Source organism: Octopus bimaculoides, chromosome 27, assembly GCF_046866305.1.
Source record: "Octopus bimaculoides isolate indiv1 chromosome 27, ASM4686630v1, whole genome shotgun sequence".
Lineage (NCBI taxonomy): Eukaryota > Metazoa > Mollusca > Cephalopoda > Octopoda > Octopodidae > Octopus > Octopus bimaculoides.
Window position 1 is genome coordinate 12,137,935 of NC_142954.1, and position 23,917 is coordinate 12,161,851.

General features: G+C 35.8%; 3 protein-coding genes across 6 annotated transcripts in view; 1 reads left to right on the forward strand and 2 right to left on the reverse strand.

Moving 5' to 3' along the window:
• Positions 1-23,917, reverse strand: part of LOC106874770 (uncharacterized) — a 30,305-nt gene that overhangs the window by 3,733 nt on the left and 2,655 nt on the right. Inside the window, exon 1 of one of the 4 annotated variants that reach the window (XM_052977192.2) lies at positions 760-4,410. The exons of 1 other annotated variant lie outside the window; for it this stretch is intronic. The gene's annotated coding sequence lies outside the window, so the exon portion shown is untranslated. Of the gene's footprint in view, positions 1-264; positions 4,411-15,602; positions 15,618-23,917 lie in introns of those variants that run through there. 2 more of the 4 variants (XM_052977190.2, XR_016238606.1) reach the window with 2 other exon arrangements.
• On the reverse strand, positions 4,537-8,386 carry LOC128250971 (uncharacterized). The gene has a single exon (XM_089343304.1). It carries the CDS (start codon positions 8,141-8,143, stop codon positions 6,800-6,802), a length of 1,344 nt encoding a protein of 447 aa, XP_089199430.1. The 5' UTR covers positions 8,144-8,386; the 3' UTR covers positions 4,537-6,799.
• On the forward strand, positions 13,519-21,308 carry LOC149130858 (uncharacterized). Its single transcript, XM_089343306.1, has 3 exons — positions 13,519-14,140; positions 16,883-17,162; positions 18,513-21,308. The coding sequence occupies exons 1-3, from the start codon at positions 13,886-13,888 to the stop codon at positions 18,887-18,889; spliced, it is 912 nt and encodes a 303-aa protein (XP_089199432.1). The 5' UTR covers positions 13,519-13,885; the 3' UTR covers positions 18,890-21,308.

Genomic DNA, 23,917 nt, shown 5'->3' on the forward strand with positions numbered 1-23,917 from the left:
TTATACATCAAATTCCGATATAATCGTAATGTACATCATCTAAAAGGTAATTGTATTTCATTTAAAAACATATCAATTTTTCTGGAGATTATAAGGAAACAAATCGGTGGCGGTTAGAGACATACTTGTGAAAGTTATGGCGTTGATTTTTGCCGAGTTCGTCCTTTCAAATTCCAAATATTATAGAAAGAAAGATTAACCCAAACAGATATACGTAAAACAACACGTATACAATAAATATGTTTATATAAATGTAGTACTTACATCTGTAGAGAGAGATTCGACGCAGAAAATGTGACGATATGTTGAAGTTGTCAGACATTACGTCAGAGTGGACAATGACAGCTTCAAAAGAGTCAACAAACGTTGATTTATATTTTTCAGTTCAACATAATAAAGAATGCTGAACCTATTATTTTACACTGTTAATTACCAATCATGTAAATTTAATTGGATCCTATTAAATGTCAGTTGTAAAGTGGAACTGATCAAGTAATGCAGATGTGTATGAAACAAAAGCAGGAAATAACAGAATAAATTGGATTTAGCAATTAGCGGACAGGGGAAATAACTCTACTTTGAAACTCAACCTTAAACGGCAGGAATGTCAAATAAGCGAAAAAAATTTTTAAATCTTTTTCTTAAGGGAAATTCTTTTAATATTTATTTTCTCTTTCAACAAATACAAAAACTAATTGTTAGTCTCTCGCACCATAAAATTTACAATGTCATTCTCCAAAAGTGTCGTAAAATATTCACCTTTACATGCAGCAGGAGCATAAATTCATTTGAGATTCTCACGTATTGTTTTTGTGAAACCAATTTGCAAATGAAGAAAAACCGGGACAGTTTTAACCGGGACAGTTTTTCTATCCAGAAATAGTTGAAGCATCACTTTTTTTCTATGCCATCTAGAACGTCACCATCACCAACATCAACCCCATCTGATGATGAAGGAAAATCAGAAAAAAATTTCGCTGTATAAATCTCCAATTTGCGATTTTATCTCTCCCTTTGATAAGAGCCATTTTCGTTTACTTAAAGGGTCACTTTAACGAATTAGACACACGGACATCGGTTATTGATGGCCGTACAATTAAGAAATTTTTTAAACATAAATTGATGATGTCTGCTGTTCTCTAATGAGAGAGAAGAGTGGATGCTTTCATAGGGTGTGAGGGGGAGTAACAGATGGTGAAAGATGGAGGTGGAGGTAAATATTGTGAGTGATGAACAAAGGTGGAGGTGCAGTTGAGGGGGCAGGGTGGGAGATATAGGGAATGGTTCAGAGAGGAGAGTAGGTCAGGGAGTAGCAGGATGATGGGCAAGGTGTAGGGGTGGTAGAGAGAGAGATGTTGGGATATAAAAGGGATAAAAGGGAGCAACAGTGAGAGGGGCATGATGGCAGAAATGAGAAGGCATTGAGGAATGATAATAGATAAGAATGGGGTGTAGCAGGAGAGAGATGGGGAGACAAAGAGGGGAAGAGAGAGGAGAGAGAAATAGAGAGAGAGGAAGAGATAGAGAGAGATGGGGAGACAAAGATGGGAAGAGGGAGAATGAGAAAGAGGAGAAAAAGAGAAAGAGATGGGGAAACAAAGAGAAGAGAGAGAGATGGGGAGACAAAGAGGGGAAGAGAGAGGAGAGAAGAGAGAGAGGGGAAGAGAGAGAGAGAGGAAGTGATAGAGAGAGAAAGCACTTGGGGAGATGATTCTCTCATCATGGTGTGTGTTAAAACACCTGGAAGTCATAGACAGGTGAGATGACTCACCTCCGACAGAATTTTGTAGTGATGAATGGGATGTAGCAGACGAGAGAGAGAGAGATTTTCAGGTGTTTTAACAACCAGCGCTATGAGGGAGTTGTCCCCCAAATACTATACCACAGCCAACTGGCAAACAAACAAAACACATTGAGCATGTGTGGTTCACAGTGTTTACAACACCAGTACTGCTTTTCATTTCTTATTAAAACACTACACTCTCCATTAACTTTCATATGATTCCATTGTCCCTCTTGTGTCCATAGTTTGCACTGGGTACACAGTATAGAATTTCTGCCTACACCTTTCCTGCATGTTGAGAAGGGCCATTTATCTGATGGAGGTAGAGTCCTACATATTTTTTCCTGTTTTCTAGGTCTTCGGTCTTTCCTATGTTGACTTTAAGTCCTTTGAATTCAGGTCCTGCATCCACACCTAGAATTTCTTTTCTGTCACAGATTCTGCTATGAGAACATGATCATCTATCCTGGAATAACTAGTCTTAAATTCCTTTGCAATGACCTAGAGCAGTGGTTCCCAAAGTTTTTTGGGCTGCTGACCCCTTGACACCCAGGCTATATTCTTAGTGCCTCCAGCCCAATTAACTGTCACAAACAAGGACCTCTTTCTGAAGCAAATTCAAAACAACTGTATTTCACAAATAAAACTTAACTTAATGAACTCATTATTTTAATTTTTACATGAATTGCCCCACTTTTTACACAAATTGCTACCCCCATTATTACCCACTTTTCTTCAATGCCCTCATGGAAATTTCCACCTCCCCCAGGGGTGCAATACTGCCCACTTTGGGAACTACTGACCTGAATGAGAAAGGATTGAGAACCAAGCCCTGATGAACTCCTTGAACACTGAATTCATCACTGTACTCATAGCTGACCCTCACCCTACTGACATTGCCCTGTTCATGGCTTGTACAGCTCTAACAAGTCATTTGTCTATTAACCTCCTTAGAGACCACCAGATAACAGAGCAAAAGATTCTGTTGAAGGCTTTCTTGAGGTCAATGAATGCTAAGTGCAATTTTTTTAACTTTTGGCTTGATACTTCTGCAGCTGTCTCACTAGGAACATGGCATCTGTAGCACTCTTCCCTGTAACAAAACCAAACTACATTTCAGCTAGTCTAATTCCATTTTGAATTAAATGATTCGTGTTGGGTATCAAAATGCTGTTCAATGATCTGTGAACACTGTAAATTCTGTGAGATGTGACATGGACAGCAGCAATGGAGGTTATGAAGTTGAGCGCAAGCAGGGCCACAGCGGGTATTCTGACAGTAATGCATGTGGGAAGGGCCTTAGGCTCAATTCAGATTTTTTAGGTAAAGCTGCTGGAGACTGGTGAATCCCTGGCAGGAGAGGGTTGCAGCTAGGCCATATGTGTGGTGGCAGGATTTAGTTCCTTGCCATACCTTTGGAAAAGAGTCAGAAGAGGTTCTCAGAGAATATCTTCCACTTCACCAGCCCCCCAATTTCTGTCTTCCTAATTCCCATCGGATTGTAATCCGCTGAGTTACCATGTGTGGGTTGTGGTTGAGAAAGAAACCAACTGCTCTGCTTGCAACAGCAAGGCTGAGTTAGTGGCCAAGACCAAGAAGGTTTTCAAAGATCTTCTCAGGGACACATTGAGGATTGCATGTGCTGGGTTCTGGAACCATCTTGAAGCCATGGTGGAAGCTGGGGGTGTCAACTCTGAGTAAACTGGTACCTCCCAGCCATAATCTAGTTGAGATCTTTTGACTTTTAAAATATTTTTATTTTTGGATAGGATATTGTGTTTTCAAGTTTATGTATTTGTTTTTTAGCAAGATTCTTGATGGGAATTGTGTGTTGAAACAGATATTGTTGTACTTGGGGATGGTCATATTTTGCCAATTAGATATATGCACTATATACTTGCTCTTCACCTCAGCCTTATCATTATTATTATTATTATTAAGGTGGCAAGCTGGCAGAATCGTTAGCACGCTGGACAAAATGCTTAGCCGTCGCTCCGTTCTGAGTTCAAATTCCACAGAAGTCGACTTTGTCTTTCATCCTTTCAGGATCAATAAATTAAGTACCACTGGGGTTGATGCAATTGACTATCCTCCTCCTCCTCCAAATTTCAGGTCCTGTGTCCATAATAGAAAGGATTATTATTATTATTATTATTATTATTATCATTTTAGTGCTCTTTGTCTGAAATCTTTTGTCACACATCCTGTGATCTCTTCAGCGACTCTCCAACCTACGTGTTGCCTCCTGTTCTGTCTAGTCCATCCTGTCTTTCTGAGAAGAGACATATAGGATGGAGAATTGCTGAAGAGGTCACAGGATGTGTGACAAAAGATTTCAGGCAAAGGACACTAAACTAAACACAATAACAAAGCTGAAGTGAAGAACGAATACATAGTGTGTGTGTGTGTGGTTAACTGACAAAAAAAATACGACCATCCCCAGCTACAACACTATTGGGTTTTCTTTTCCTTTTATGCAAACTGTTGAATTTAGCCTGAACATCCTGTAAACCAGCAATGGATTGAAAACATCAAAACATTCACCTGTCTACTAAATTCCGCAAAATCAAGGAAGCAATCTGATTAGTTATTAAAAACAAAAACAAACAAAGCTATAAGGATGCTCCACCTCTCTCAAGCAAATAATGATTTGGGATTCATTTAGTTATGGTGTTTTCAGTGATAAACCAATTTTGGAAAATTGTAATCTTACTGTTCAGGAAATCATATCCAATAAATAATATAAGATTTAAAATTTTATAAGATTTTTATAAAATTACACTTCCATTTACGTATAAATGCAAATATTGTGTCACAAATTTCAGTGATTTTTACATGAATTTCACAAAATTTTTTTCCTTTTTACTTCTGTTGGGTTGTCCGGAAAGTTCGTGCCAATTTATAGTAGCTTACCTTTCAACTTATTTGCCATGAAACCACCTCAATTCTGGGAAGAGGGTATTTTCCAGTTAAAGGAAAGATGGAGACGCATTGTGCAACAAAATGGTTCATATTTGGTTGATTAAAAATGTAATGGCAAGTATTTATTGACCTTTTTCTTTCCTTTAAAAATCGGCACGAACTTTCTGGACAACCCAATATTTATTGAGAATGTTTTTAACAAATCATCTCAGTGATGTTTTCTTCTTGTGTATAATAGTTTATATCTAACAAGGATTTTGAATGAGAATAATTTTCCATGAATTGCACATTTATAAGGTTTTACCCGTGTTTTTAACCCCAGTTGTTATTAATGAGACAGTGAGCTGGCAGAGTCATTAGAGTGTCAGACGAAATGCTTAGCAACACTTCGTCTGACTCTTTGTTCTGTGTTCAAATCCCACCAAGGTCTACTTTGCCTTTTTTCCTTTCGGGATCGATAAAATAGGTACCAGTGAAGTACTGGGGTTGATATAATTGACTAAACCCCTCCCTAAGATTGCAGGCCTTACACCATTTAGAATTGTGAACTGGCAGAATCGTTATAGTGTCGGACAAAATTCTTAGAGGTATTTCTTCCAGCTCTTTACATTCTGAGTTCAAAACCTGCCAAGGGCAACTTTGGTTTTCATGTTTTGCGAGTTTATAGAATAAAATATCAGTCAAAAACTGGGGTCAATGAAATCGATCAGCCATCTCCCACAAAGTTTCAATCCTTGAGCTTACTGTAGACAAATATGAATGAGATTGTCATAGTAGCAAGTTGGTAGAATTGTTAACATGCTGCCGCCGAGGTTGACTTAGCCCTTCATCCTTTTGAGGTCAAGAAATTAAGTACCAGTTGTGCACTGGGGTCAATGTAATCAACTAGTCCCCACCCCCAAAATTTCATGACTTGTGCCTTGAATAGAAAAGAATTGTTAGCATGCTGGACAAAATGCCTTGTGGTATTTCTTCAGACATTTTATATTCTGAGTTCAAATGTGCTTTTCATCATTTTGGGATGGGGTCGATACAATATAGTACCAACCAAGTACTGGGATTGATGTAATCCACTTACCCGACCCCTAAAATTGCTGGCCTTGTGCCAAAATGTGAGACAATTATTGACAAGATTGTGTCACGATAAAAAAACTTTAATGAGGAATACATTTTTTCCCCTTTCTTTTTACCGTAACCACAAGACTTGAAATTTTAGGGTAGGGGGTTGTCAATTACCTCAACCCCAGTGCTTGATTGATACTAGTTTTATTGACTCTGAAAGGATGAAAGGCAAAGTAGACCTTGGTGGGATTTGAACCTAGAATGTAAAACCAGAAGAAATACCACTAAGTATTATGTTTGATGCAGTAATAATTGTGCCAGCTTGCCATTATGGCAAAGAATGGTTACAGGATCTTTCAGCAAGGTGTGGCTGTGTGGTAAGTAGCTTGCTTACCAACCACATGGTCCAGGGTTCAGTCCCACTGTGTGGCACCTTGGGCAAGTGTCTTCTACTATAGCCTCGGGCCGACCAAAGCCATGTGAGTGGATTTGGTAGACGGAAACTGAAAGAAGCCCGTCGTATATATGTATATATGTGTGTTTGTGTTTGTCCCCCCCCCCCCCAACATCGCTTGACAACTGATGCTGGTGTGTTTATGTCCCCGTAACTTAGCGGTTCGACAAAAGAGACCGATAGAATAAGTACTAGGCTTCTAAAGAATAAGTCCTGGGGTCGATTTGCTCGACTAAAGGCGGTGCTCCAGCATGGCCACAGTCAAAAGACTGAAACAAGTAAAAAAAAAAAAAAGAAAAGAAAGTCATATCTACCACATTTCACACTAACAGTTTTTTTCTTTTATCTTAAGCCTGTATTCAAACTTGTGGATGACAAGAAAAGACTAATTCACACTAAATTTTTCTCCAAATATTTCATTCACAATAACATTTTGCTAATCACAAGTTTATAATTTACAAATATTTTTACAAAAAAAGTCTCTCCCTCAAATGCAAATACATTTGTAGATTACAAAATGAGAATGATTCCCTTTACATATTCTCTTATGTGTGTGTACACAGTGTTGGACTAGAAATTTACATTTGCAAGACGATTTCTGGTGTTTCGCGATTAACAGGCTTCCGTTCAGTATGGATTTGTTTGTGTCTTGTTAAGTGACTGTTGGTGATAAAGGATTTCTCACAGACCTCGCAGCTGTATGGTTTTTCTCCAGTGTGGCTACGGATGTGAGTGACAAGGTGTGAATTATTCATGTAAGACTTCCCACATACCTCACAGTGATAGGGTTTTTCTCCAGTGTGACTTCGTTTGTGGATGACAAGATTCGAATTATTAGAAAAAGACTTTTCACATATATCGCAATGAAACAGTTTTTCTCTGTTGTGTATTCTTTTGTGACTGATCAAATAACTATTATCGATAAATGCTTTTCCACATACTTTGCAGTGATAGGGTTTTTCTCCAGTATGTATTCTTTTGTGGACAACAAAGTTCGAATTATAATTGAAAGATTTGCCACATATTTCACAGTGGAAAGGCTTCTCTCCAGTGTGGATTATTTTATGCCTTGTTAAATTACTGTTATTAACAAAAGATTTCCCGCATATTACACAGTGGAAGGACTTCTCACCAGTATGCGCCCTTTTGTGGGTCATTAATTTGGTGTTAGAAACAAAAGATTTTTCGCATATTTCACAGCGGAAAGGCTTTTCTCCAGTATGGCTACGAATGTGGGTAACAAGGTTCGAGTTTTTCGTGAACGATCTTTCACATATCTGACAGTGGAACAGTTTTTCTTCGTTATGTATCCTTCTGTGACTTGTCAAATAATTATTGCCGACAAACGATTTCCCACATATTTCACAGTGATACGGTTTTTCTCCAGTATGTATTCGTCTGTGGATAACAAGTTTCGAATTATAATTGAAAGATTTCCCACATATTTCGCAGTGAAACGCCTTTCCTCCCGAATGTATTCTATTATGACTTGTTAAGTCGCTATTCGAGACAAAAGATTTCCCACATACGTCACACTGGAACGATTTTGCCCCCATGTGTATTCTTCTGTGTCTGTTTAAATCGCCGTTAGAGGCAAAACATTTCCCACATATCTCACAACAGTAAGATTTTTCTCCCGTGTGGACCAAGTTGTGTCTTGTTAACTTACTGTTAGAAACAAAAGATTTTCCACAGACATCACAGCGGAAAACTTTTACCTTGTGTATTTCTGTGTGTGTGAATAATTCATGTTCTGAAAGAAAGGTTTTACTGCAAAAATCACAGCGATATTCCGTAATATTTCTTTGATCAGTAAATGTTTCATCGCATAAAGGTTTCTCACCATTGTATGTCTGTGTAACAGAATCTACATCGTTAAAAACCGTGTTATCAGAAGCATCCAAACGATTAACGCCTTCCATATTAATTAGCCAGGAATTCTTAAAAGCAGAAGAAATGTCTGTGACTATGATCGATTATAATTCAGTTTCTTGCGTTAGATATCACCGAATTCTGTTTACATGATTAAATCAAATTAACAGAATTAAATGTCAAGCAGGTAGGCAGGCGGTGTCGATGACAGAATTTCCCTTGTCTGAAAAACACCGGTGACATACGTTAAATGTCCCTAACATAATTTAATACATTCAGAAACTCCCTGTTACAATAATTTACTCCTTTAACACTATCTAACCTCCGTTAAAAAGAAGAAAAAAAAAAGAAAGAAAAATGATTTACTAAAATAATTGTTGTGTACCAACGAAGAAGCTTCGAAGCAACTTTTTTTCTTTTGAGTAATGGGCTGTAAAAGACATGACCCCTCATCAGGCAGACCATACTAAAAAAGAAAAAAATCAAGGTAATTTTTCGTTGGCCTTCCATTCAGAAAGTCCCAAGGGCTGCGGTTTGCCAAGGACTACTCTATATTGTCGTTCGACCTACTATAAAAAGCAGTCAACTTTTATTTGAACCACAACCTACTCTTTCAATAGACGGAACTATACATTCGCCAGTGTAATCCAAGACAGGAAAAAAAAAACCAACCCAAAAACAGAACAAAAAAAAAACCCGAAATGATTTAGACAAATTTAGATGGGGCAAAATGAGTAAGACAGGTTAAGGTAAATTTACCTCTTCAATTCCCTAGAATTATATTTGCAAAAAGACTCATACACATCAATATCCTTCCTTAGGCACCAGAAAGATCAGACATGCAGCAAAAATTTTAGATATCTACAGCAAGTGAAAGAGGAACATGGTATGAAATTAATGAAACTCAACTAGATAAAAATCAACTCAACATAAAATAATTTCTATAGCTTCTTCATATTCTCCTCGATTGTCTTTTTTCCCAGTAAATTTATGCACCATGCAGTTAAAAAGAAGAAATTCTTGAAATTAATCATTACTCATTTTGCCCCATTTCAGACATCATTTTTTAAAAATTAGCAAATTTGACATTAGTGTAGGAAAAGATTGACTTGGAATCCAGCAGAAAAAAGAACATTGATTGTCAAACACCAAAAGTTATCCAGATATTTTATTAGCGACCACAATTAACCGGGTCAAAGTTGAAAAATTTCTTGAAAAAACAATACCTGTCACCTATGTTAAACACACACTCACATGCTCACATACGTACACACACATTCTTTTTATAAATAATCAATAGAAATTAGAGAGTGACTCAGGTGCTGAAAGTTTTATGTGTTGGCCAATGCACGAAACTATTGACCCTTGAGTTACTCTGTGACTTCTGATTATTAATATATACATGTATAAGTGATGGCTGTCCACTTGTGACCGAGGAAGACCATTGCTGACTTTTAGGAACATTGTGCATTCAAGGACTAACTAATATTTTGCATTTGCAGCTCCGTTGGGGGGCTAATGAGCCCTGCTCTTAACAAGCATACACGAATGCAAACATTGTAAACCAAACTTTCCCCATTCACTACACCAGCAGTGTGCTTTTGAGCAGCACACTTAAGTTCTTCATGCAGAATATGTGCTTCTCAAAGGTGTCAAACCCCTCCTTAACTTGCTTCCTCCATCTGTAGTGATGACAGGCATTGTTCTCCCAGTCAGTCTCCTGCATATCACAGGCCTTTAATGAGGACTTGACACAGTCCTTAAATTGCAACCTGGGTCTCTTTCCATTCACAAGTTCCCCATTTGCAAAACTACATACATACATACATACATACATACATACATACATACACACACATACCTGCATACACACACACATACATACATACATATATACATACATACATACTATGCACACACACACACACGCATGTGCACACATATAGAGATATAGAATATAGATATATATTGGCATGGGCAAGAAGTTTGAGTTTGCTATTTCTTGCAGATTGAATGACTGCTTTGAGTCTCTTGTTAGCTTTGCTATTAGTCATATTTAGAATAGCAAAAGTTAAAATCTATATCCAAACAAAAATATACTTTTGCTTCAAGGCTAGCTCATACTTTTATCCGTTGTTTTACAACTATGATGAAGCAGGTTATGTTTAAAGCTTCATCCCAAATTAATTCCAGAGAATATGTTCCTATTTAATCTTCCATGAAATGGCTACTTATTTATGTCCGCTTCCTTCATGTAATGACAAATTTGGTTTATTTATGGTACTGTCTATCTATCTGTCTGTTTGTCTATTGAAAGTAAAGACAATAGAGAGAAAGTTGTATCTGTCTGTCTGTATGTATGTATATATATATATAATAGTAATATTAGGGAGAAAATCCAAAATTACAGGTAAAAACTCAATTAAAATCAATTTATTAAAAATTAAAATTAAATTAAGCTTCACAGTATAAAATATATATCAATATATAGTATTAGGGAAAAGAACCAAGGTTTATGAACTCATCGATGAAAATCCACTGTCACACATATATATATATATATATATATATAATAGAAAAATGTTACAAAACCAAAATAGAAACTACATGTGGAAATGTAAGGGAAAGTAAGCAGAAAAATAAACGAAAATGCACATTGGTAATAAAAAAAAGTTAAAGCTTTTTATGAAAAGTAACGATAGATATATACAATTAGATGAACTGAGGTAGGAATAAAAGTAATGAAAGTCATTATTGTGAGTTGTTAAAGAGATTTAAAAGCATACCAGTTTCGTAATATTACTAATCATTGCTTTGAATGCACACCGAATATATATATATATATATATATAAGTTTAATGCACAATATATGGATTTATTTAATCTAGTGGTGATCACAATAAAAAGCTCCTTTAGTGGACCAGGCCACAAACCCCATAGGAAACTAATACAAAGGGGTGTAATGTAGGGTCCTATGTAGTCAAAATTCAGTAAATCCAGTCAGTAATGGTTATTTCACGAGGAGTATATAGAATATAAAGAAAGTCAGGGGATATGAGATGAATATAATTATGTCACCAGTTGTTATCCATACGATGACAGCTGTTTTGCAAAAGCAAGTTGAAAATTGATGTAACCATTATATTCTTTTCCACTCTAAGCACAAGGCCCGAAATTTTTGGAGAGGCGGGGCCAGTCGATTAGATCAACCCCAGTATGCAATTGGTACTTAAATTATCGACCCTGAAAGGATGAAATGCAAAGTTGACCTTGCCAGAATTTGAACTCAAAACATAAAGACAGACGAAATACCGTTAAGCATTATATTCTGTTGATCTGAAGAGCTAGCCTTCTCTACCCACATTAGCTTATAAAATATAGAATAGTACTATACAATTTATAACATACACACTAGTTGAGACATGTAAATTAATTTATTATACACTAAAATAAACTAGTTTAACATAAATGTATGTTGATGTAATCTCAGATGCAGGGACAAATCACAACAGGTGATGTTCCTTCTTATCATAAGAAGATATACATTTGATATGATATACATTCTAGCTTTTGTACATATTGTCTCTTGTATTTTATTTATATTCTGGTTTAAATGTGTCTCCCGTCATAGGAATTATGCTGTTGTTAGGTCTATCTTTTGCTTGTTTCAGTCATTTGACTGCGGCCATGCTGGGGCACTGCCTTGAAGAGTTTTTCGTTGAATGGCTCAAACCCAAGATTTTTTCCCCCTTTTTTAAGCCTTGGTACGTATTCTGTTGGTCTTTTTTTTACCAAATAATTAAGTTACAGGGATTTAAATAAACCAACACTGGTTGGCAGGTAGTGTTGTGGGACAAACTCATACACAAAAACACACAAATATACATACATACATACATAGATATACACATACATATATTCACACACACACATATATATATATATATATAGATTTCAAATTTTGGCACAAGGCCAGCAACTTCATACTACTATAGCCTTGGACTAACCAAAGCCTTGTGAGTGGCTGACAATATGCACATCTCTGATGATGAACAGGAGTATTGGTGGTGCATAGTAGTCATGTGTTGAGAGGAATTCTTTGAGGGGTTTGAATAAATGTGACAAAAGCAAAGTTTGAAGGTAACATTAGCCATTTTTCATACTTTCTAGAGATAAGCAAATAGGAAATAGCGGTTGCTGCCCAAGGACAAAAATCAAGTTACATAGTGTTATTTTTTCACGATGGCACCTGTACCAGTAGATCACTAAGAGCACCGTCTGAGCGTGATCGTTGCCAGAGCACCAGCTGTCTGGCTTCCATGCTGGTGGCACATAAATAGCACCATTTGAGCGGGATCGTTACCAACATCGCCTTCCTGGCACTTGTGCCAGTGGCACGTGAAAAGACATTCGAGCGAGTTCGTTGCCAGTACCGCTGGACTGGCTCCTGTGCAGGTGGCACATAAAATACACCATTTTGAGCGTGGCCATTGCCAGTACCTCCTGACTGGCCTTCGTGCCGGTGGCACGTAAAAGCACCCACTACACTCTCGGAGTGGTTGGCGTTAGGAAGGGCATCCAGCTGTAGAAACTCTGCCAAATCAGATTGGAGCTTGGTGTAGCCATCTGGTTTCACCAGTCCTCAGTCAAATCGTCCAACCCATGCTAGTATGGAAAGCGGATGTTAAACGATGATGATGATGATGATGATGAGGATGATGAACATATCATTTTAGCAGTTTGCCAAAAGGGACCAACAGAATAAGGACCAGTTTTAAAAAAATATAGATACTGGAGCCAATTTGTCAGACTAAACCCTTCAAGGTGATGCCCCAGCTTGGCCACAACCCAATGACTAAAATGATTAAAAAAAAACGATAAAAAAAGTCATAACTATATACAGCACAAGATATTTTGTCTGGTGCTCTACTGATTTTGTGAATTCACCATTCTGAGATGGTTTTAATAATACAGCAATAATTAATTATGGAATGAAACAGAATATATGTGTTATAATTAGGTAAATGTTTTAATGGTTGTAATTAGTTTTTCCTTGTCATTCAGGCAGATTATAATAAAATATATTTAAATAATTATAAAAATAACACCTGATAATACCTGATAACACCTGAAAATATCTACTTTTTATGGTTAATTAAGATTACAATTAGATTGCTATACTGAACCATTTTAGTCAAGTTTTCATATTTTTTTACATTATTTCCTTATGTGTGTACATATATATATATATATATATATATATATATATATATGTGTGTGTGTGTCTGTGTATGTGTGTGTGTGTGTCTGTGTGTGTGTGTGTGTGTGTGTCTGTGTGTGTATTTATATAAATACTAACAACATTCATAAACGAATAAGCACACATATGTATGTATGTACACACACAAGCATACACACATAGAAACACACACGCACACACATACACACACATACATACACACGTGCACACACACACACAGACACATTTATATATGCAAACACACATACACGTTTATAATATATGCGTATACACAATGTTAGCCAACCATACACCTCATTGTTAAGTCATATACACATATAAATACACACACACACACACACACATTTCTTTTATATTTGTTTTGCATTTTCTTGTGTTGTTTATTGTATTTCTTTGTTTCTTTCTTCAGATGACTGAGATGATAAGATGTTAGTATTTAGAAATACCATCTGTGTGTCAGATTTGATTTAAGTCTTCAACAGTTTGTTGCTCATATTCAATCTGTACTCTGCCGCCATCAGTACTAAAAGACATGGCACCGCAGCATTCTACCACAATCAGATATTTCCATGTATTGTATCTTGTCCTGGTTCCTTTCTGTGAAGGATTCTCCATTGACCATACACTCATAGAAGGAAATGTTGGCAGTAAAATAGCCGAAACTGTTGTGATCCTTGTAAAATCTCAGAATATTTTGATGGAGGATTATTCTTTCCTCCGCAGACTTGCGGCTGTCCAAAGTAACGATGGTATACCATTCACTCCTGATAAAGGTGGCATCTGGAGGGTAAGGTTCTATAATCCTTTCTGTTTCTTTGTTTCTTTTTTTCCTTCTTTTCTTTCTTTCTTTGTCTTCTGTTTTTCTGCCTTTCCTTCCTTCGTTTGTTCCCTTTTTTTCCCTTCCTTTAAACTTTGAAATAGATTATGACTGAACAAAAGTGTGTGGCACATTGGGCAAGTGTCTTCTGCTATAGCCTTGGGCTGACCAAATCTTCCACCAAACCTTAGTCACAATTTTTGTTCCTAACACTAGCTTAATGATAACTAAGTTATTTTACTAAATTCTTTGTTATATCTAAAATTAATTGAAAGAAACATAAAACATCTCAACAAAAATATGGTAACAAAAGGGTTAAAATATATAATAGAGAAAAATTTCTTAACCTTTTCGATATCCACCCACCTGAAACCTCTGGCTCTGTAGTACAAGTGTCTTATTTACATAAGTTCTGAATTAAGATCTTCCACCAAACCTTAGTCACAATTTTTGTTCCTAACACTAGCTGAATGATAACTAAGTTATTCTACTATATTCTTTGTTATATCTAAAATTAATTGAAAGAAACACAGAGCATTTCAACATAAATATGGTAACAAAAGGATTAAAATATATAATAGAGAAACAATTCTTAACCTTTTTGATACCAACCCAGCTGAAACAGCCTCTGGCTCTGTAGTACAAATGTCTTGTTTTCATAAGTTCTGAATAAAAATCTTCCACCAAACCTTAGTCACAATTTGTGTTCCTAACACTAGCTTTATGATAACTAAGTTATTTTACTAAATTCTTTGTTATATTTAAAATTAATTGGAAGAAACACAGAGCATCTCAACAGAAATATGGTAACAAAAGGCTTAGTAACAACAAAGTTATTTTGATAAATCCTATGTTATATTCAGAATTAATTGAAACAAAGGAAAGTTGTTTAAACTGAAATAGTTAATACAATGATACCTGTTCTTTTATCTTTTAATGTGGCCATGCTGGGGCATTCCTAACTATTTCTATTATGTTATTATTTTATTTTATTATTTTACCTTACTTCCTCACATGTTGATCCCTAACATTATAGTCTCTCTGATGAAGCTTTGAAGCTCAATCATTGTCCAACCCCTGTTCAATGTTTGTTCAACCTTTGTACAATCCCTATATATTACTGGCATGATGTGGAAAACTTGGCAGACTGGGCAACGCCATAGTAGAAATAGCTGTAAGAGTTTAGCATTTGTTCACTCATTTATTCTTATTCATTTATTTATTTTTATTTATCTATTTATTTACTTGTTTATTTGCTTATTTCATTTGTTTATTTTGATTACTTATACATATGATTGTAATCAATTAATAAACAGATATAAACGAATGCTTACAGGGTGATGTTTGTCGATTGTTTATCCTCTTCATTTTCTTATTCGCCTTATAAATACTGGGTAAATTTCTGTTTTACCACCACACATACCTACTATTCAAGTGTGATACTGCCCTGCAATAGTAAGCACTTGGATATAAATATGTAGGTATACATCCAGTAGTATATTGGATATTTATTATCCCTTGAATGGTTGCTTAACCTCTAACTCATACAGACATACATATATATATATATATATATATATATATATATATATATATATATATATAATTATGTGTATTTCTTCTATCTTAATGAATAAAAATTCTTCTGATAGAATAAATGGGTTAATAGAAACCAATGTAGCAAAGAACACAAAATAACTGTGGTTTAGTTCCTGTTTTTAAGGCAGGAACTCCTTGAAATTTTGGGTATTTGAGTATATTTAAGAATTTAAGGAATGGAGAAAACGCATGTTATAATTGTTTTCATAATCGGTCATAATGTCTTACATTTAAGATGATTCCCATGCTTTCCCTGATGAGAAGGTTACAATTTTAATATCAAAGATCCCTATGGATCACACAGGTTGTAATCCTTTGAAACATATGTAGGAATAAAGTATGCAATTATAACATGCGTTTTCTCCATTCCTTAAATTCTTATATATATATATATATATATATATATATATATATATATATATATATATATATATATATATATATATATATATATATATATATATATATATATAAATGAATATATGTGTACAGGACATCACCAGCAGTGCAAATAACATGAAATATGTAAACAATGAGAAAAGAAAAAGGAAAACAGGACAAGTAAACACAGAGAAAGGACCCTTCATCAGTTGTTGGCTGCCTATCTACTCCTCATTTCGAGCATTCAACGACAATACACACACACACACACATGTTGTATTTGTGTGTGTGTGTGTTTTTGTCTTTTTGTCTGTGTTTGTTCCCCCACCATTGCTTGACAACCGATTATGGTGAGTTTACATCCATGTAACTTAGCAGTTCAGCAAAAGACTGATAGAATAAGTACCATGCTTAAAAAAAAATAGGAACAAATGTACTGGGGTTGATTAATTTGACTAAAATTTTTCAAGGCATAGCCCCAGCATGGCTGCAATCTAATGATTGAAACAAGCAAAATTTGTATACACAGACACACACACACACGACAGGTTTCTCTCAGTTTCTGTCTATGAAATCCACTCACATGGATTTCGTCGGTTCAGGCTTATATGTAGAAGACTCTTGCCCCAGAATTCACAAAGTGGGACTGAACTCAGAACCATGTGGCTGCGAAGCAAACTTCTTACCACACAACCTCACTAGCACCAATTAAATATAATCCAATTATTCTAGGTTACTACCGACCAACTCGAAACTGTTCAAGAAGCATGTGGTAAAAGTCTAATGTCTTACTGCAATATCGGTCAAGAAAGATTCAATGTGGAAATGGCGTCAGCCAATTACTCAGAACTGGACAAGCCATTGTATTCTGGTTACGCCATGGCCCTGTATCTATTGACTGTCAATGATATTATACCAATGAATTTGACTGACCAAGCAGAATATTGGAAGAAATTTATTGTACCCGAAGGAAATGTCACCACTTTTCTACAAAATACTAACATTCCAGAAGGTAAGAGAACTTCTGAAAGATCTTTGTTGTTGTTAAACCATTTGTCTTTTATCTTTTACTTGTTTCAGTCATTAGACTGTGGCCATGCAGGAGCATCACCTTGAAGAATGAATTGACCTCAGAGCTTATTTTTTTTTTAAGCTTGCTACTTATTTTATCAATCTCTTTTGCTGAGCCACTAGGTTATGGGAATGCAAACACACCACCACCAGTTGTCAAGCCATGGTGGGAAACAAACATAGATATGAATATATATATATATATATATATATATATATATATATATATAAAATACAGTGTACATTTAATACACATCAGAGATGCCTATAAAAGGACATCTGACCCGCTAGAAAGAGCAGCCAAAGCTCTACACCTATCCCTAATTGTGGTGTAGAGCTTTGGCTGCTCTTTCTAGCAGGTCAGATGTCCTTTTATAGGCATCTCTGATGTGTATTAAATGTACACTGTATTTTATATGAATAATATATAGTCTGTTGACTAATTTTTTTCTCGCTAGACCACCAGTAGTAAATTGACATATATATATATATATATATATATATGTAAACACCATTATCGGTGAAGAACTTATTTAAAAGTTCTTATACATTTATAAACATAGTTAAGGGATCAGCAACAGTTGCTTCACCACATACCGAAGTTCAGAAATAGCAGCTAAAGTGCTGAAACTCCAACAGATAGCTATACTTGTAACTCACAAAGGCAAAACAAGAAGTAAAAATAACGAAACTAACCAGTCTTAGTTAATCATAGACGCGTTTCTGGCTTAGAAAAGTGAAAACGTTTCATTTCCACATCAGTATGATATTCCAGTTTGCAAATTTGACGATGCTGGCAATTCTGCATGCACGACCAAGCGACATCGTGCATCAGCACAATATGAACAGCACCTCCGAACTTACATAGGCCAGCCAGTTCTTATCCCTCCTCAAGAATTACCATGTGCGTCACAAGCAATACTGTAGAATATCTGCGGTTTACTATCAGGGAGTGAATAATTATTACAAATAAAAGGGTAAAGGATTATTAATTTATTAATAAATTAATAATTAATAATTTTTACCAAGCCCTTCGTTATGTAAACACCATTATCAGTGAAGAACTTATTTATTCTGCGGTATTGCTTGAGTTCAAATTCCACTGGGGTCGACTTTGCCTTTCATCCTTTCGGGGTCAATAAATTAAGTGCCAGTTGCGTACTAGGTCGATCTAATCGACTGGCCCCGCTCCCCCAAAATTTCAGGCCTTGTACCTAGAGTAGAAAAGAATGTCTTACTCTTATTGATTGAATTATCTTAGCTTTCCCTTTTTTTTTTCTTTCCATTTCAGTGCCAGACCAATGCAGAAAATCCGAAGACACACTGAGGAACGAAGTGGAATCTTACTGTTTATTCCAATCACCGTGTACAAGAGAAGCAATCGCACTCAAAATATATTTCTTTGCTCATTCAGATCCGACGAGATTTATTCGGTGTACGGAATGGGGAGCTAGTTTCATTCAAATCTGTGTTCCTGGCACCGTTTGGTCTCAAGTGAACGTTACATGTTTACACAAGGCAGGAAGCTTTATCTTCAGACGCAAAAAAGGTGGAGGAACCAATGACAAGCATTATCTCAACAATGCATCTCATATTTTCTCTACTTTAATTCCTTGTTTAATATTTTGTGTTATTCAAGCATTCATCTTAAATAAGAGTTTCTTCTAAACGTCCTGCAGCAATTTGGCTACTTTTAAGGTATACCTACATACAAGTGCACCCCTACCAACAAACTTTGTTTCCTCATAACTTTCAGAAAAATTCATGTTTTTTTAATGAAATTTTCTACAAAAACCTTTCAGATAGTGTTGATTCTCATTATAATGGAAATTATTGCAGAGAATGTTTTTGGAGGGGCAGGGGGAGGAGTTCCAAATAATTCACACAAATCAACTTTGTTTCCTTATAACTTCCAGAAAAATAGGTATTTTTTAATGAGATTTTTTAGAAACACCTTTCAGATAATGCTGGTTCTCATTATAATGGAATTTGTCATGGAAAATGTTTTTGGATGGGATAGGGAGAGGAGTTTTGGATAATTCATTCAAGTCAAATTTGTTTCCTCATAACTTTCAGAAAAGCAGGTATCTTTTGATGAAATTTTCTACGAATAGCTTTCAGATGGTATAGATTACAATTATACCAGAATTTAATGTGAAAAAAAGAAATTGGTGGATATGAACATATATGTACTGACACACATCATGTACATATTTGCAAAATGAAACTTGAAGTTTTGAACAAAATTGTGATGTGTGTCAATATGAGGGGCTCCTGAAAAATTCCTGACTTCAAAGGTACTGCGAAAGGTCTGGCTGGAGGCCCAACTTTCCAAGTTCTTTTACAGGGTTTAGAAAAACTGAAGGACCACTGCAAAAAGTGTGTGAATCTGAAAGGGGAATTATATTGAATAAAATCCTAATGAACTAATCCTCCTGTATTTTCTTTTAACCAAAACCAGGAACTTTTTAGCAGCCCCTCATATGTGTGTGTGTGTGTGTGTGTGTGTGAGAACATTGGGAAGTTCCTCAAGAGCCCTAGTGTCTAAAGGGCCAATTCTGACCACTGTATGCTTTGCTTCATGTCCAGTAAGTTCACTATCATCAATTCACCATTTTTTTTTTCCTTCTATAAAAGAGTTTCTATTAATGGTGAGATACTATTCCTTTACTTGTTTCAGTCATTTGACTGTGGCCATGCTGGAGCACCACCTTTAGTTGAAGAAATCGACACCAGGACTTATTCTTTGTAAGCCTAGTACTTATTCCATCAGTCTCTTTTGCTGAACTGCTAAGTTACAGGAACGTAAACACACCAACATCGATTATCAAGCGATGGTGGGGGACAAACACAGACACACAAACAAATATACTCACTCCCCCCACACACATATTTATCTATCTATTTATATATATATATATATATATATATATATATATACATATATATATATACATACACACATATATATATATATATATATATACACGATGGGCTTCTTTCAGTTTCAGTCTACCAAATCCACTCATAAGGCTTTGGTTGTCTGACTGCTATAGTAGAAGACACTTACCCAAGGTGCCAGGCATTGGAAATGAACCCGGAACCATGTGGTTGGTAAGCAAGCTTCTTACCACACAGCCACTCCAGTATATGGATATATTTCCTCAATAAACTTTCTTCACAGTGAATTGATGGTGGTGAACTTATCTATAATTGCTTTTTTTAGCTGTCAATAAATACATATTATAGAGCCTAGTCATCTGCGATGGACCGGCATCTCATCCAGATGGGGAACCTATATGCCAATGAAACTGGGAAACCAGCCCCTATGAGCCAGGCATGGCTCGAGAAGGAACAAACAGCAACAACATAGAGCCAAATACATTGATTTGCTCAGGAGCCTACAATACTAAGATGGCCCTTTTTTTTTACATGAAATTCCCTTTTTTTACATGAAATTCTTTATAATCGTAATCTACATCATCTGTTATTTGTAGAAAATTTTATTAATTAAACAAAGGAAACTGAATCAGGTAGGTGTTTGTACTTGTACAGGTATGCTATTTTTACAATGTATTATTTGAATATAAAACATTTTATATAACAGTTAATTCCTTCAAAAATAGAAATTAAGATACTAGAATGAAAACTCGGCTATATTTCCTCCTCCCCATTCTTTTCCTCATCTTCTGTTGCTTTATATAAAAAGAAAATGTTTTCAAGACTGAAATATATCTGGAGATGTAATTATATAGATTTTTTTTTAGAGTATCATTTTTATGGATTTAAAAAATCCACCGTGCTGCTTGAGTGTTTTTAAAAAAATGTTTTTTTTTTTTTTAAATTGTATTATGTTAAACAAAAATATGATTAATAAAACGAGATATGAAAATAGTTTTATAAATATTGTTTTCAAGTTTGTGGTTTTATTAAAATTTTTCCATGCGAAGTGCTGTACTAGAAATTATATATTTGATCAAAGAGATCATAAAGAACCTTTACTATATAGTATCAACGGTATTTTGTTGATGTAACGTAAAGCATTCTGTTTGTGGTAATGTATGTAAAATGATGAGAAGCTTGCTTCCCAACCACATGGTTCTGGGTTTAGTCCAACTACATGGCACCTTGAGCAAGTGTCTTTTACTATAGTCTTGGGACAACCAAAGCCTTGTGAGTGGATTTGGTAGACAGAAACTGAAAGAAGCCCATCGTATATATATGTGTGCGTTTGTTTCTGTGTTTGTCCCCCACTACTGCTTGACAGCTTGTGTTAGTTCATTTCTGTCTCTGAAACCTAGCAGTTTGGCAAAAGAGACTGATAGAATAAGTATCAGGCTTAACAAAAAAAATAGGTACTGGAATCAATTCATTCAGCTAAAAAGAATAAATTGTTCAGGGCAGTGTCCCAGCATGGCAGCAGTCTAATGACTGAAACAAATAAAAGATAAAAGATATAAAATAGCCATCTATGTATCATACTTAACGTATACACACTTTTGATAGGCCTGTTATGGTAGTATTCTTATAGAGGTAACATCCCTTATGGATTTCCTGTGTTAAAAAATACAATACATAACAGAGAAAGACCATTCATTCCAGTGAGTTTTTGTCTCTCTCTCTCTGATATTTATTGTGGTTTTAACAGAGCAAGTCCATAAGAAATATTATATCAGTCACCCATGCATAACAGCCTCCCCACTCCATGCCACTGATGTTAACCAAGGGAAAGGCAAAGGGGCCGATACAGCTTGGCACCAGTGAACTGGAACAATGTGAAATAAAATATCTTGCTCAAGAACACAACACACAGCCCTGACCGGGAATCTAACTCACTATGTCGTGATTGTGAGCCTGATGCTCTAACCACTACTGAGCCATGCACCTTCACAAAACTATTATTACTACACCATATCAAGGCAGCAAGATGGCAGAACCTTCAGCACATATGACCAAAGGCGGTGGAGGTAAAGAATAGGTACACCATCCATTTTCGGCATAACAAAAACCCTAATCCTAAACACTAGGTGTGCATATTCTTTACTTTCACTGCAAATGCTTAGTGTATTCCATCTCTGGCCGTTTATGTTCAGGGTTCAAATGTCATCAAGACTGAGTGAACTGGAGCAATGGGAAATAAAGTATCTTAGCCTGGTCCAGAAATCGAACTAGCTCATGGGTGTGAGTGCGACGCTCTAAATACTGAGCCATGCGCCTTCATAATATATGGTTTTCCTAACTGACGAAATACAAGGAGGATCGATTTATCATGTTTACAACTGTGGACATATGATAAACCTTGACCGACGGAGATCCTACAATATAATCTTCTCTAAATATTTCTAGTTAGCTTTATAATTTCTAATTGAATTAAATAATTTAAACACTAACTTAACTTTTATGAGTTTAGTATTTGAAACTGTTCTTTACAAGGGAGATAACCTTTTCTTGATAGACCTTTAGTCTAATACTTTATTATCTCCCTTGTAACAAAGGCAGTGGATCGACGGAATTGTCAGAGCAACAAGGCGGCGAGCTGGCAGGATCGTTAGCACACTGGGCGAAATGCTTAGTGTGATTTAAAGGGTAGTTAGCTGTTATTTTTAGCGCATTTCACGATCACCTCACACTGTCCTCGTTTGTTTGTCACTCAGACATATTGATGTTTTTTAGGTATCTTTCTCCCCATAAACACAATGGTCCATTGCTGGGATTTAAGCCCAAAATTACGTCTGACCGTATTTTAAACCGTGATGTTGAAAAAAATTCGAAAAATCATTGACATCTCACAGTTACTGCTAACATGTGCAATCATGCATAAAATGACAACTTCCAAATCCTGTTTTCTGACGGTAAAAATGATCAAACTTTAAACCGTTGTAACTTAAAAAAAAAAAAAAATTCTGAAAAAAAGTGAATTAAGCCGCTAAGATTCAGTGTGGAAAATTACATCAATACACATTTTAAAATTTTCACTAAACTTGAAAATGTCCTCAGAAAAGATTTCAAGAAAATGTATGAAGAATACAAAACAATGTATTTTTTTCCAAAAATTACTAGGCGCAGGAGTGGTAAGAAGCTTGCTTCCCAACCACATGGTTCTGGGTTCAGTCTCACTGCGCGGCACCTTGCGTGAGTGTCTTCTCCTACAGCCTCGGGCCGATCAAAGCCCTGTGAGTGGATTTGGTAGACGGAAACTGAAAGAAGCCCATCGTATATATAAATGTATGCATTTGTGTGTGTTTGTCCCCTGCCACCATAGCTTTACAACCGATGTTGGTGTTTACGTCCCCTAACTTACTGGTTCAACAAAAAAGACCGATAAAATAAGTACTAGGCTTACAAACCTTCGACTAAAGGCGGTGCTCCATCATGGCCGCTGTCAAATAACATTAACCAAATTTCTTTTTTACTAATTTGTATTCTACACACGGGAATTCAGACTATGAAAAAAATAATTACGAAATCAAAATACATTTTTTAATTTTTCGAATTGTTTTTAAAATCAGTTTAAAATACGGTCAGCCCGAATTTTTGGCTTAGATCCCAGCAATAGACCATGAAGTGTGTTTATGGGGCGAAAGATATTGGAGAAAAAAAAGAAAAAAAAAAATCAATACGTCCGAGTGACAAATGAAGAGGGTATGGTCATGAGACGTGCTAAAAATAACAGCTAAATATCCCTTAAATCACGTA

Excerpts from the sequence above, each read along its gene's own strand:
- LOC128250971 (XM_089343304.1), bottom strand. The coding sequence starts at position 8,143 with ATGGAAGGCGTTAATCGTTTGGATGCTTCTGATAACACGGTTTTTAAC.
- LOC149130858 (XM_089343306.1), top strand. The coding sequence starts at position 13,886 with ATGGCACCGCAGCATTCTACCACAATCAGATATTTCCATGTATTGTAT. Across the intron at positions 14,141-16,882 it reads ATAAAGGTGGCATCTGGAGG|GTTACTACCGACCAACTCGA; the intron begins GTAAGGTTCTAT and ends CAATTATTCTAG. Across the intron at positions 17,163-18,512 it reads AAATACTAACATTCCAGAAG|TGCCAGACCAATGCAGAAAA; the intron begins GTAAGAGAACTT and ends TTTCCATTTCAG.